Source organism: Hyperolius riggenbachi, chromosome 4 (assembly GCF_040937935.1).
Source record: "Hyperolius riggenbachi isolate aHypRig1 chromosome 4, aHypRig1.pri, whole genome shotgun sequence".
NCBI classification, from domain to species: domain Eukaryota; kingdom Metazoa; phylum Chordata; class Amphibia; order Anura; family Hyperoliidae; genus Hyperolius; species Hyperolius riggenbachi.
In genome coordinates this window covers 297,691,726-297,704,310 of record NC_090649.1, presented here as the reverse complement: position 1 = coordinate 297,704,310, position 12,585 = coordinate 297,691,726, and the positions used below count along the sequence as shown (strand labels likewise).

At 42.2% G+C, this 12,585-nt stretch overlaps 1 protein-coding gene across 9 annotated transcripts in view; it reads right to left on the bottom strand.

Moving 5' to 3' along the window:
• LAMA2 (laminin subunit alpha 2) overlaps positions 1-12,299 on the bottom strand; it is a 1,150,433-nt gene extending 1,138,134 nt beyond the window's left edge. For all 9 annotated transcript variants that reach the window (XM_068231524.1, XM_068231529.1, XM_068231525.1 and 6 more), the window contains exon 1: positions 12,158-12,299. In XM_068231524.1, coding sequence (XP_068087625.1) covers positions 12,158-12,254 — 97 coding nt within the window. In that variant the 5' untranslated portion in view covers positions 12,255-12,299. The remainder of the gene's footprint in view (positions 1-12,157) is intronic.
• Between the last annotated feature and the right edge of the window lie 286 nt (positions 12,300-12,585).

Here is a 12,585-nt window from a genome sequence, read left to right as displayed (position 1 = left end):
TTTAAACAAAATTGTGTATTTTTTTAATTTTTTCCCCCATTCCCTCCCTCCCCCTGATAACCAATCACGGCGATCCTTTTGCATCAGCCTATGAGAGGGGATCGCTAGTGAATCTGCTCCAAGGGACAACCAAGTGACAGGGCTGTCCCCAGTACAGCGTTGCATTAGATCGCAGTGTTGTACAACGAAAATAAATGGCAGTTTCTTTTTTTTTTCAGTCTGCTAGCGGCGATCGCTGTTGGCAGACTGTTGACAGAGCTGAGCTCCGTCACTCAAGCGTGGATGCGTGCGCATCGGGTCCCCTGCAATCTCCTCTCCCAGGACTTGAAGCCTTTCGGCGTTAGGTGGTCCTGGTGGGAGCCACCTTGCATCCACCAACCGGCATTAGACGGGGGCAAGGAGGTTCAGCTAATTATTATAATACAGATTTATACTAATTATTATGAAAATCTATTGTAAAATGGACCAGTCAAATCTTGCAGTGAAATCATTTGCATATTTCTGCATCAACTTCAAATTATTGCATATTTCTAGTAAAGTAGAACGTTGGCATTGAGATAAAATTTTGTATTAAATGCCTTTTAGATGTCCGTGGCTAAGGAATATGAGGACAAAAAAATGCCTATAGACATCTGCTGTGGGTGGAAGTAGTTTTGTATTGTAAAAGCTTTTAGACGTCTGTGGCATATGGATGTGGCAGTCTGAGAGTTAGGCCCGGTTCACACTTGCGTTACAGTGGCATACCGATCCGTGAAAACGGATTTGATCACCAGTCGATCAGATCCATTTTCACTCTGTTGCCACTCTTTCTGTTCCACTGCTTCCATTCCCTTTCCCCACATCCCACCCAGACCTCCAACCACAAAGTGGATTTTGCCCCTCAGAACGGTTCATTTCTTCACTAGTGTGAAGAAACCTTACATTTTTTCATTGGTCCCAAAGCAGTGCTTCAGCTTCCGTTTTCGTTCCACTGGACTCATCGGTCCAGAAAATTAGTTGAAGCAGGAAGCTCGAGGTCCCTTCAGCAGATCGTGCCCAACCAATCCGTCTGAACGGATGAATGTGACCGGATCCAAAAAGTGAATTGAATAAGACCCAGCATGCTGCATGTTATTCCGATTAAATTAGTTGTACTGCACTGCAAATGCACCAATGTATAAGTGGCAATGGATGGTAATCGTTTGATGGAGCCAATTATATTATTATTACATGCGCCACAATGCAGGTTGTGTGAAAGAAATCTAAATGTCTAGTATTGGGTGGGTGAGTCCAAGCATTAGTAAAATAGCAGCCATGCACATCACCAACATTGTGAAATGTTGTAATAAATGCATACTGGTATTACAGTATTGCATTACAGAAAGTTGGCACTGCAACTACTATTACACAAATGCTGTTTCAGAAACCCTTTAGCTACCTTCTTTTTAATCTGATATATTATGCGAGCAGGGCCTCTTTATAATCCAATATGGTACAGGTAAGGTTTTGAAATGTTGTACTTAATTTATGAAAAATTCCTCCCAGGTTTTGTTTAGGGATAAATAACATGTCCGAGGGTGGGGTGGGGTGCCATATTGGATTTTTTCCCATGTATCCACTGATTTATTTATTATTACATATACGGTAGAAAATGCCTGCAATAACTACTTCAGATTTCCACTTGGGATTTCTAGTTCACTCATAAATATTTGTGCTGTCCAAAAGTTTTAGCTCTATCCTTGCCACAACACTGGCCTTCACTGTCACCTTATCTTAACCCTAACCTTTCATGACATCTGTTAACCTTGACTAAGGTTCTGTAATGCTTGCATCCACAAAATTATGTGTATAATATGTGCAAAAATAAAGAAATAATAAATAAAAAAATAAAAAAAAACTTGGTTACAACAAACGTATTTTAATAATAAGGAAAAAATAAAAACCCCAACACATCTGTATTTAAGATATATGTTGACAATAAATCCACAATAAATCCACTATTGAGGTGAGCCTGCCATATGTATTTCCTTTTAAACAATACCAGTTGCCTGGCTGTCCTTATCCTGTGTCTATTATAATTTTAGCCATAGACCCTGAACAAGCATGCAGCAGATCAGGTACTCTGACTGAGCTGACTCAGGTTTTACTGGATTAGCCATATATTTGTTCCAAGGGTTTTGATTCTGACACTACGTATGCCAAAAGATCAAAAAGGCTGCCAGGCAACTGGCATTGTTTACAATGAAATAAATATGGCAGCCTCCAAGTCGCACTCACCTCGGGTTCCCTTTAATTACATTGTCCAGTGATCATGTATATCCATCAATTAAACCATCCAATGATTTCCAAGCATCACGAATCATGATGACCCATCACCCAGCAATCTGTACAAGATGACATACTAGTGCAAAATGACATGTACCGGTATCTGAGGAGTGCTCGGACCCCTGCACAAAAATTAAATATATTGTAGTAATACAATTTTTTATTTCAACCTTTTTTTTGCCAGGGTAATGAAGGACACTATTAACATACATCATTAGGGAGCTCTTTAGTGATTTATAAAGTGGCTGCAATGATTACTGTTGTGCTCAGAAAATTTGACAGTGGTCCAGATCAGAAGTGGCCATAATGGAGCTAGTGGGATCCTTTTATATATTTCTAATCCTAGACTGCATTGGCAAAAACATCTCATTAGTGTTACTAAAGATGCTCTGTACAGTGACTATGATTGGTGCAATATATAGCTATATATTAGCAACCCATAGTTACTGTTTAATGTAGCACATGGTGCGTAAAGTGTATTAGACAACCTAGCCAGCAATGAATGTTAAAACCTAAAGCTTGCTCTTCCTATATCATTTTCATTATGAGCTGCAATTTGGAAAGTTACTGATTTCTATCTGTTCTGGAGCCTGACCAGAATCCTGCACTGTGAGGTAAACCTTCTCCTTTGTGCAGTACAGCCTAAATGTTCCTGCTGGATGTGGCTGAGCATAAGCTGATAAAGGTAATTTGGTCACCTAGCTAGTGCCTGCTAGCAGAATATCTGTAATATTACCATTGTTTTACTATTGGATGCTGGCTAATGCTGATAGTAGAATATCACTAACCTCTCACACTAACCCTCCCTTTGTCCACTACTAACACTAACCTATCACTATCTAAGCCAAACACAAACACAACACACACACACACTTCCCTCCTCCTTCCACTATTTAAGCCTGACACAAACCTACCCTTATCTACTCCTCAAACTGATCTACAGCTATACACTCACAAATGGTAACTTACCCTGATGCTGCTATATCCATTGCCCTGGCACTTTTGCACTATCTGCCACCTACTGTGGTCTATGCAGTGCACAAGTTTCCAAGCGGCCCTGCAGTGAGAGGGATATCAAGACTGCCATTTTTATTTCTTTGGTAACAGTGCCAGCTGACTGTCTGTCTTGTTGATCTAGCTGGATTCAGAGCCGTCAGAGCATCTGAGCTGATTCCTTGTTCTGGGTCTGTGACTTAAAGCATTAGAAATGGAGAATTCGCATTACAAAAAGTAACGGGGCATCGCTTAACAGAAGATAAATATGGCACCTACCATAACCCTCCCACTCCAGCATCACTTTTTACAATTTTACAATCTATATAGCTCAGGTATGAGACAGGTTAACATACTGTAAATATATGTTAGCCTATGCCTTCCACTGATGAAAGTTATCATAGCCTGAAACAGCTGTCTTCAAGTTGGATAATAACACATATGTAAAATGTATAGGTCATAGGCATGCTGCAAATCAGAAAAGGATGAAGAAGAAATGGGGCAAAAGGCAAGTTACTAGCCTTTGTTCCCTCCATTACCTTGAACACAGGCAAACAGCGCAAGTAAACTGCTGTTACTAGCGCTAATAAATCAGCGCAACTTCCTGACATCTCCTTGCACACTATGCGTGCTAGTGGCAGCATAGTGTGCAGCATAGTGTGCGTTACATAGTCAATGTCTTAACTTGAATCACGATAGTGAGGTAGTGCTTAATTAACATAGTAGTAGCCACACTAGTGAAGTATCTCTGTATCAAGTGGAGGCGTCGGCCGTTTCTAGGTAACGCACTTTATGCTGCCACTAGCATGTATAGCGTGCAAGGAAATGTCAGAAAGTTGCGCTGATTTATTAGCGTGGGTAACAGTAGTTTACTCAAGCTGTTTGCCTGTGTTACAGGTAATGAATCAACCTAATAGTCTTTTTGGTAAGTTGAGGTGGGAGAGTGGCCAGAGAAGGTGGCAGCTGGACCCCTTGATGTCCACTAGGCCCCAGGCAGTCACCTAGGTTTCCTTGTGGATGATCCTGCTCTGCTGCACATCAGTAATTCTGGTATATGTCTGACTTTTCAGGAACATAAAGGTATGATTGTCAAATTCACTCACTAATCTGAAATGAGGTATTATAGGAGAACCCTCTTGTTTGCATGAAACTGAATATTTGTAAATACCTTCTGCTTTAAGAGGAAAAAAATGTAGTTAAAATAACGTAATGTGTGTGACAAATTAGAGTCTACTTTTATCATCTCCACCTAACAAATTCTACATTTGCCCTTGCTGCATTTCCATGTCTCCTACTTTTAAGTCACAGGACAAAACACATATCTTATTATTATGTAGATGGGAATACAATCAAAAGACAGGAATGCCTACAGCAAGGAAACCACATAACAACTGTGTGAGAACATTAGTATTATAAAACCACTGCAGTCTAAACTGGGAATATAATGGCATTCAATGCTTTGCAAAGTGCCTTAAATATCTCCCACAGGTCGTTGTTCTCTTTTAGACAGAACCGTTAATGTGAAAACATGACCAGCTAGCAAGCATGAAATATTTCCTCTTTACTTTTGCAAAGATGCACGCCGTCTAAAAGTTCCAAAATGTATCCTGCATTTGATTTCGGTATTTTTATTTTATATAGAATATATTACTGTTGCACTATTAAGGTGGAACTACTGCATGCAGTACAGTGTTGTTGAAAATATTAAAGCAGAACTCAAGATTAAAAAGCATCTGTCAATACATTGATTGGCTGATTGGTGCATACTCCAAGGCAGATACTTCTTAAAGAGTGGAAAGCTCGGTTCACAGTGGGTGTTACATTCTCTGTAAAAAACAGGACCGCAATGTAATGAAAAAGTCACACCGCACTGCATACAGTGAAGCATACAGTCAATGAAACGTAGGCTTCACTGTTAAAATGCCCGTTTTGCGGTAACACAGTGCGTTTGGATGCTGTCTGCCATTAGACCACACCCCGGCCGCAATGTGAATGTCACATTGTAACTGTAACTGTTGTGAATCATCCATAAAGATATTAGTCTGTGAAAATAATTTGGGCAGTCTGTATCACCTGTAATTATTTATCCAGCATGATGTCTGTAAGGGATGACGGAGCCGCCGCCGGAACACACGTGGTGGCGGACTCCGCATCCCAGGGAGATTCCGCTTTGCCGCCGGCGGGGGCAATCGGGTAGGTGCCGGAGTCCGTAAGTCCGACGGACATCGCCGCACGCTTGATGCCCAGTAGCTTCCCCACCCTCTCGCCGGCTCAGTGTCTCCGGGTAACGCGCGAGGAGACAGGAACTTTATTGTGCCCGAAGAGGAGTCAGCTGACCAGGCTGGTCAGCTGACTCCAGCACTGCTGGGGATTGGCTGGGCGGCTGGGGGACGCTGCTAGAGCGTTCCCCAGCATAAAAGGAGCTCTCTGTCAGTTGCTCCTCGTCTGCTGTTGTGAATACACTTGTGTTAGCGCTCAGACCTTAGCTCAGTGCCCTGGTGTTGATACTAAGGATTTCACACCTTAGTTAGGATTGTATTTTGATATTGTATCTGTGTTTTGACTTTGGCTATCCTTGACTACTCTCTTGCTCTACGTTATTGTGCCTTTGCCTCTCTGTTTCTTGTTGCCGAACTCTGCCTGATTTCCGATTACTCTTCTGCCTTCCGTTCCTGTACTGCTGCCGTCATCTCTGTTGCTGAACCCCTGCCTGTCTGACCTTTCTCCCTTCAGTGGAACGTCTCCCACTGGAGGGTTATCTCTGAGGCTTGCCTCTCCGAGACGCATGTCCCAAGCAGACGATTGCTGCTAGGGGTTGAGATTCCTCACTCTGCCTGGTTAGAGGATCTCACGCACGGGGTTCCCATTCAGAGGTAACCACACCTCTGAGGAATTGCTGTGTGGTGGATATTTCCACACTTCTGTGAATTGTACTACTGTCTTAATTGTGTTCTTTTGCTGGTGCCCAGAGGTTAGCAATATATCGGATTATCGGTGATACTGCAGATCATCAATAATTGGATATATATCTGCATTCTTGGTGATTCTGCAGATCGCCAATAATCAGATTCTCTCTACGTGCTGACACCAATCGTTACAATGTCCTACCATATTATTATACTGTATTGTGCATGGCTAAGAGAGACCTTTCATTAATCCCCCACCTTGAAAATTCTGGGTTAGCCCCTGTTTCTGCTGAAAGATGTTTTAATAGACTCTAAACATTATTTATATAATTTACATTGATATATTTCTTATTTTCAAGTGTTAAACTGAAAGAGAACTAACAGTGAGAGGGCCAGTGTGGTCTGAATTGAAAAACGTTGTCTTTTGCTTCTGAATTCTTTCTGGTATCAGTGACTGGAGGCGGGGCAGGGGCATGATTAGGGGTGTGTCTTAAAGTGTCCCTCATTCTTAGCTGAAAAGTTGGGAGGTATGTCTAAATACAAGGCACTTGCTCCTTAAAGCAATCAGCAGTGCAGTGTGGAGATCACAGAGACAATGGGAGCCCCAATGATGCAGTACATCACAATAATGAATACATGGTGGTGATGTGTAATATGGTACGGACAGCCTATTGACCGCTGTAGACAGGTGGAGATGCACAAATCTAACTCCACTCGGATGTCCAGATAAGATGGATGCGGTCGCTCTCTTGATGCAAAAATACTAGATGGTATTGGGGGCGGTCCAAAAGCACCTGACCAACTAGTACACCTCTACAAGAGGAGTGTGGGCAACACAATTGAGGTAAGAGGTGTAATAAAACTGTGTTAAAAACAGCTAAAATGAAATAAGGTGTGAGGTGGCTTATCTCAATGAAGACAGTCATATAACGACAATGAACTTTAAAAAGAAACTTCAACCTAGAATTGAACTTTATCCCAATCAGTAGCTGATACCCCCTTTTACATGAGAAATATATTGCTTTTCACAAACAGACCATCAGGGGGCGCTGTATGACTGATTTTGTGCTGAAACCCCTCCCACAAGAAGCTCTGGGACCGGGGTACTTTTGGCACTTTGTTACAATGTAACAAGGTTCACAGACAGGAAATAGCTCTAACAGCCAAAACAGCTAGCAGCAGCTACATAACCTGCCCACAGTAAAAATGTCACAATGTATTAAATGTCAGAATGTAAATCAGGGAGAGGAAAGATTTTACAATGAGCAAACACTGACTAAATCATTTATACATAATTATTGTAAAAATGAAGCACTTTTTTTATTACATTAATTTTACTGGAGTTCCTCTTTAATGTGTACTGACAACGCGTTTCATGGGTCTATGCCCACTTCCTCAAGTCAAATACAGTGCCAAAGTAGTGTAAGCCAAAGCAAAAACAAAAGCGCTTTTGCTTTAGCTGACAATACTTTGGTAAGGTATTCAGCCTGAGGAAGTGGGCATAGACCCACCAAATGCGTTGTCAGAGCACATGAAAGTTTGTTGTTATACAAATTTGTCTTCATTGCTGTAAGCCACCTCACACCTTGTTTCATTTTAGCTGTTTTTAACAGTGTTATCATGCCGTGGGCGCCTCTTTACCCCATTGCTTAAATGTGCCTGCCATGGGGTCCCATTAACATTTTACAATGGGTCCCCATGATTTATAATTACAACTTTGTGTGAATATTAAAAGGCACATTATGTCCTAGTTTGCAGTGCTCAGTTATGTTGCAGAATAATTGTGCATGCCAGCTCACTGCCCATACAGTTCTATGGGCCTGATTACAGTACTGCATTGTAGCTGATTCCCTTATTCTAACTCGCTGCATGCAGGCTTTGTATTAAAGTCTATGTCCAGTATTATATTGTGCAACTGACCAATGTGAATCTAGCCTATGCCATTTTCAATGTCTTTACAGACAGCAGAACACGTGAGTACACTAGATTAGACACCACACAAGTGCATGAGCCCTAAATGAGATGTATACATTCACTGCATGCCTATTATAAAGTAAATCTATAAGTTCTGTACAATCCTGATAAAAAAAATGTTCCCAGCACATTTTCTGGTCAAATAATATGTATTTATTCAGTACTCACTAAAATTATTTCATCTTTTTACCAGTAAAAGAAAAAAAAATCCAAACAAAGAAAATAATAGTCATTTTACTAATGACATGTAATTCATATGTTAGGAGAACATTAGCTTCCATTATACAGAGTACAAAATACAGCACACTCCAGACCAAAAATCTAGACTCCATGGTATCATACAAGACAAGCCTTCACCCAGTCACAATCTCATCAAAAAGCATGCAAAATTGTTTTTACCAACAGTCATAATAATGATCCAATTCTGTACCCCTGCAATTCTTCTGCAAAGCATCTCAGACTGGGGAGGGAAAGAGCTGCACAGTGCAGTCAGTCTTATAGCATGACCTTCCTCAAGGTGAGAACTGCATTCCTGTACATCCCAGTCACCACATCCTAACCTGTATTTGCAAGAGTGTTCCAGAGATAGGTCATTTTCAGAGGTGTAACTAGAAATTAATGGGCCTTCCATGCAAAACTTTGGATGGGGTCCCCTCCCGCCATACGCCCCCCCCCCTCTCCCCCCCTCCCCCCCCCCCCAGTTTGCTGCTCAGGTAAACTGAGAACCAATTTTATTTAATTGCCTAGTGCGCACTTCAATGTGTTTTACCCATGCAGACAAAAACTGACAGCAGTGAAGCACTGCACGCATTTTTTCCATTAATTACATTAGCTTCTGTGATAAACCGTGCATGTCTTCACACATACAGACACATATAGGCTATCATTCATAAAGGAGCTGTCGGTAAGGGGAATCAATGCGGGAAAACACCGCTGCCGGTATTTTAGACTTCTGGGTGGGCATTCATAGAAATGTATCCATGTGCGGTAGCAGTGCGGAGATTCCCCGAACTAGGCTGGCAGTAGGCAGGCGGTAGGCTTGCAGAGACACGGAAGCTGCCGAGTTGATACATTTCTCCGTGTTCCGCTCTGCTGCAGCTGCCTGGAGGTCTGTGTGTCTCCATTCACTTACATTGGTATCACCACATCAGAGGGAGCGGTACTTCCCGACCTCACACCGCTTGCGGTGATCTTTATGAATTAACATTTTGCTACATTTGTTCCGATAATCACCGCACAAGGCGGTGATTTATCACTCTGCTCGGTAGTGTCATTTTTTCATGCAGAAAGAGCCTTTATGAATGCTGACTTTGCTAAGTGCTCGGTAAAGTCAGCTGTTTTAAGCATTTCCGCATGTGGAAATGCTTTATGAATGATAGCCATAGTGTGCAGAAAACTCATACAGAAAACCGACAGTCCATCTCTGATCTAGCAGAACTGGCTCTGCTGACTTCTCCAGCATGACTACAGTACAGAGCACTTGGGGAGGGGTAGAGAGGTTGGGGGCTAGGCACTGTACAGAAGAGCCTGCTGCACACTGAATAGGGACTCTCTACAAATCTTTGTCTTCAAAACTTTGTATGATTCGTTATCAGTGGCTGAGCAGATGCGGTCATTAGAACAATTATGCTGCAGAGAATAAAAAGCTTTTTCTCTCTGAGCCCAGACTCCTCGATCATCACTAGAGGACTCAGCACATGGGGAGGCATAGAAAGGATAAGGGTAGAACAGCACTGTACACAAGATCCTTCTGCACATTGAATAGGGGCTGTCTACAAATCTTTGTCTGCAAAAAATTTGTGTCATTCCTAAACCGTGGTTAAGCAGATGCAGTCATTAGAACAATTGTGCAGAGAGCAGAACGTTTTTTCTCTCTGTACCCTTAGCTGTCAGTCTCTCAGGACAGGCCCCCTGTGGCTTTTGGGCCCCCTGCAGCTGCATCCCTTGAATGGTCTATTGTTATGCCCCTGGCCATGTTAGAATGGTGAATGTCTGGAACTAGCTAAAACACAAGACTGCCTGGAGAGGATACAAATGTTTAGCTAAGTAATATATTTCACAAATACCTCATGTAGCCTGTGCGTTTAGTTATTTGCCTTCAGTTCAGCTTTTACAAATGACTTCAAGACACAATTGTGTAATGAGTAACCTGAAAAAAAAAGATTTAGGCTGGGGCCACACTTATCAGAATCGCATGCTGTTTTCCACATGCAAAATTGCAGCTTAATACTAATGTGATTTTGAATAAAACACACCTTTTGTTTCAAAATATTGCACATTGCATGTGTTTCTCCATTGAAAATCATCTGCTACAGTTTAAACGCACAGCGTGTGCAAAAAATTATGTGCGGAAAAATTAATGCGTTTTCCACAAGGACAAGTGTGGTCCTAGCCCAGATGTGAGGTTTCAAAAGAAAAAGTTAGATACTTACCTTGGTAGAAGGAATCCTCCAGAGGCTTCCCCCTCTCTCCCTTGACCTCACTGTTCCAGCACTGATATCCCCAAAGTGTAGCCAGTTGGCCACACTGCCCCAGCACAGTAGCACAGACCCTTTTGGTCTTTGGCTGAAAAAGCTGAGTCCGATAGCTTCCATGTTCCTGTGCACAGGTGATTTGCGCATGTGCTGTGGCACGGAGCTGCTTGGGCTTCCTTTCTACTGCACGTGCATGAGCCGTCACATGGGCTTGTAGGTGGTTTTCCGGTTGGAACAGGCCAGTCCAAGTAGGACAGGGGGAAGCTTCTTGATTGTCCAGAGGCTTCCCTCTGTTAAGGTGAGTGTTTCCTTCGGGTAGTTTTTGCGTACATATTGGTACACTGCCAGTGAGTTGAGCGCAGGGTGAGCCGAATACAGCTCACCCTGCTGCTGCTAAAATTCCTGGCGGCGTTAAATGCTGTTCCCCCTCTGAGTTGTAGCAACTCAGAGGGAAAAGTAATTTGGTGTCCAGCAATTGCCAGATCCCTGAATTACCCTTGAGCTGGGTGTGCACTATTGCACTAGCACAATAGCAGTGCACAGTTTGGGCGCTCAGCACTGAGTGCCGTGCGCCAAGACCACCTGCTTCGCACTTTGTTCCCAACAGGTATACTTTAATCTGTTCAGCCAGTCCTTTAATTTAGATTGATCTCAATAGACAGGTACAGACATGCTGACACCTGTGCAAGTCGGCAGCACAATGATCACAGTGGCCTCTCCTTTATAAATCAGCTCAGTATGCATAGGCAGCATGATGCTCCCAGTCTCAATCTCAGAGCTACTGCACAGGATGATTTCTGGTGACAGACTATGGCATGTATACTAGCTGCACATATCAACCATGTTATTCTGTTTTATCAGATGCAATTGCTGGCACTGTAAGTTTACCTGGCGTTGAGTTTAGTGCTATTATTCTTATAAACAACAAGAACTATAAGGCCCCATTCACACATTTGTGCTTGAACTTTCAGCCATACAGAAGTGTGAAGAACAGCTCCGTTCCTGACAACAGATGGCAATTAATTTTTTGTTGGGACTTTGCAGAAAAGCGTTACCATATCTATGCATTTTTCTAAGATACAATGTGAACTTGGAATGAACTTAACCGCTAGCGCATTTCCTATTAGCAAAATATAGCATGAGTTGTAATGACTTTAAACATAACTCACAAGTCAGATATAAAGTTACTGTTTTCTAAAAGATGTGAAATAAAAAAAACACAGAAAAATATTTACTTTTTCCTAAAGCAAAATATTCCTAAACTGTAGTCCTTAATTCATTTCAGACAGTCTGGAAACTGTTAAATCATTTAATCTTGATGCTCACATAATAGGAGGAGATAGATGATATGGAATACCCAGGACACATTTGATCACTGCTGGTTTTCAGCTGCCACAGAAATATGTTGGACTTGATATCTGGGAGCGCAGCAGCACTCTTAGGACAGTACTGTACTATTGTACTCTGCATGCACACACAGACAGGACACGCCACATGAAACTTTACCTCTCTGCTGAGCCTGGACGCATCCACTAAGTATCAAAGCAAGGAAAACTTTCAGTAGCGTTCTCTGTGCCATAATCTCAAGGTTGATGTGCAGCATTTTGTGGAAGGGAAGAGAATGAGGAGACGCCTCTCCTCTTCTTGCCTTCCTAGTCCTCTCTGAGTGCAGCTGTGTGCCAGACACTCCAACTAAGATTTCAGTCTAAAGTTAGTTTCAAAATTTACTCCTCCTTCTCTGCTCCCACTGAGGCACTAAGAGGCTGTTCATTTTTATATTTGTAGTCTATGCACCTGGCCTATGTTGTCTCACTAAGAGATGGTCCTGACGAATTCTTGTCTAGCACTCTTAACATGACAATAAATTCCTACACCGTATTTAGAAGCAATGTGTGGCTAAACAATGTGTATTTCATGCAGATTCATCACATTCT